Source organism: Fusarium verticillioides, chromosome 2 (genome assembly GCF_000149555.1).
Source record: "Fusarium verticillioides 7600 chromosome 2, whole genome shotgun sequence".
NCBI lineage: Eukaryota > Fungi > Ascomycota > Sordariomycetes > Hypocreales > Nectriaceae > Fusarium > Fusarium verticillioides.
In genome coordinates, this window is record NC_031676.1 from 489,046 (window position 1) to 491,055 (window position 2,010).

The following is a 2,010-nucleotide window of genomic DNA, read 5'->3' on the forward strand; positions in this document are numbered from 1 at the left end:
TGTGGCAGAAGCGAGCGATCAAACGACCGCGGAGTGCGTGGAACCTAAACGTGTGGTTTGCGGGTCACGAAGAGGTAGATGTTTGGCCCCTTGATACGGAGGGACCGCCGATCCTGACGTCCTGTGTATGAATGTCAAATGTCAAATTAATTTGCGATCTTTGTTTCTTGAGTATCTCTCGTTAACTTTTCTTTGTCAATGATCGATCGCAAAAAGTAAAACTCCGCCACTTCCCCAGCGTTTCCACATCACCCATCCCCAAACTCTCGGCACCCCCGGCGCGCGGTTAAGCCTTCATCCCCCTCTACCCCTCCTCCTCACTCCCACTAACACAGCATCCCCCCCTCCCCACAGCGCATCATAATCCGTCACCGCGGAAAACAACCCCAGCGACGGTTTCATACGGCATACACTACAACAAAACAAGCTACCTTGGACTTTTATCCCTTCTCTGCGTCTTCTGGAAAAACAAAGGCCAAAAAAATAATAATGGAGCAGCAGGAATTGAACGACATTTACGCCTTTGCCGTGCAGCTCGGCAAAGATGCCGGTGACATGCTCATGGCCGCTGCTCAGCGCCGCATCGATGGGAGTGGCCAGTCTTCGAGTACGGTTTCGTATGTTGAGAAGGAGAACTCGGTAGATATCGTGACAAAGACAGACAATGGTATTCTCTCCTTGTATCCTTAACATCTGTTAATGGTGTAGCTGACTGTCCAGATGTCGAGAACTTTAAACGCACAACTGTCCTCAGTAAATATCGTGATCATGGGTATGTCTTACCCCTCGTCTTATCATCATCCTCACTAACGACTCCAGATTCCTCGGCGAAGAGTCCTACTCTGCTGGTGCCTCGCGAACATACCTCGTTGAAGACAAACCAACATGGGTAGTTGATCCTCTCGATGGCACCGTCAACTTCACACACCTCTTCCCCATGTTCTGCGTGTCAATCGCTCTAGTCGTCAAGGGTGTTCCAGTCATTGGCGTCATCAACGCCCCCTTCCTCCGCCAATTCTTCTCATCATGCACAGGACGAGGCGCATGGCTCAATGAGACACAGCGACTACCGTTGATTCGAAACCCGATTCCCCCGATGCCTGCTAATGCACCTAGCGGCTGTACGTTTTCGTGCGAATGGGGCAAGGACCGCCGCGATATCCCAGATGGCAACATGTCGCGGAAGATTGAGTCTTTTGTAAATATGGCTTCGGAGAGAAATGGAAGAGGAGGCAAGGGTGGTATGGTCCATGGCATGCGGAGCTTGGGCAGTGCGACATTGGATCTTGCTTACACTGCCATGGGATCTTTCGATATCTGGTGGGAGGGCGGATGCTGGGAATGGTACGATGACCTTTGGTTCTAATCTATAACATGATAGAGACGCTAACTTGTATAGGGACGTCGCGGCCGGTTTCGCAATTCTCGAAGAGGCTGGTGGTCTTGTAACAACAGCCAATCCTCCCAGCGACCCAGAGACTGCCGACATTACAAGGGCACATCTTGGAGGCCGGCTGTATCTAGCCATACGGTACGCACACGTCAACTGAACCTTGAAGTCTCATTTACTGACAGTCAATAGCCCCGCCGGCCCTTCAGCAACAGAGACAGGACGACAGACACAAGAGCGAACAGTGAGGGAGGTCTGGAAGCGTGTCCGAGAATTAGATTACAAGCGCCCAGGCGTATAAACAGCTTCAACAATATTAACATAATGCACATAGAACATCCTTCAACAAGTACAACATGACTGCCCATTCATATGCACCCCAACTTTCTGACTGAATAATATACCTCCAACTACATATTGTCAATTTTCCTCCATGCGGGCAACAAAATCTTCTTGTAAACGCTGCAGATAACCGGGGAGCGCCTCCTCGCTTCCAGAATCTTTAGCCTGCCTCAATGCATCCTGCAGATTGAGAATGAGCTTTCGGCGGGCTACGAGCCTAGCTGACTCTGAGCTACGCTTGGTCGTTTCTCGTTTTCGCCTGAAGATCCCTTGGCTAC

At 50.6% G+C, this 2,010-nt stretch overlaps 2 protein-coding genes across 2 annotated transcripts in view; one reads left to right on the forward strand and one right to left on the reverse strand.

Annotated features, from left to right (window-relative positions):
* The first annotated feature begins 380 nt into the window (after nucleotides 1–380).
* Nucleotides 381–1,731, forward strand: FVEG_05967 (protein qutG). The gene is made up of 5 exons (XM_018894191.1): nucleotides 381–667; nucleotides 721–772; nucleotides 820–1,344; nucleotides 1,400–1,531; nucleotides 1,583–1,731. The coding sequence occupies exons 1-5, from the start codon at nucleotides 490–492 to the stop codon at nucleotides 1,689–1,691; spliced, it is 996 nt and encodes a 331-aa protein (XP_018751214.1). The 5' UTR covers nucleotides 381–489; the 3' UTR covers nucleotides 1,692–1,731.
* A 79-nt stretch (nucleotides 1,732–1,810) lies between these two features.
* The window catches only part of FVEG_15780 (DNA mismatch repair protein MSH4), a gene marked incomplete at both ends in the record, with an annotated part of 4,722 nt that continues 4,522 nt past the window's right edge, over nucleotides 1,811–2,010 (reverse strand). Inside the window, one exon of the mRNA XM_018904972.1 lies at nucleotides 1,811–2,001. Within this exon, the coding sequence (XP_018751215.1) occupies nucleotides 1,811–2,001 (191 nt within the window). The remainder of the gene's footprint in view (nucleotides 2,002–2,010) is intronic.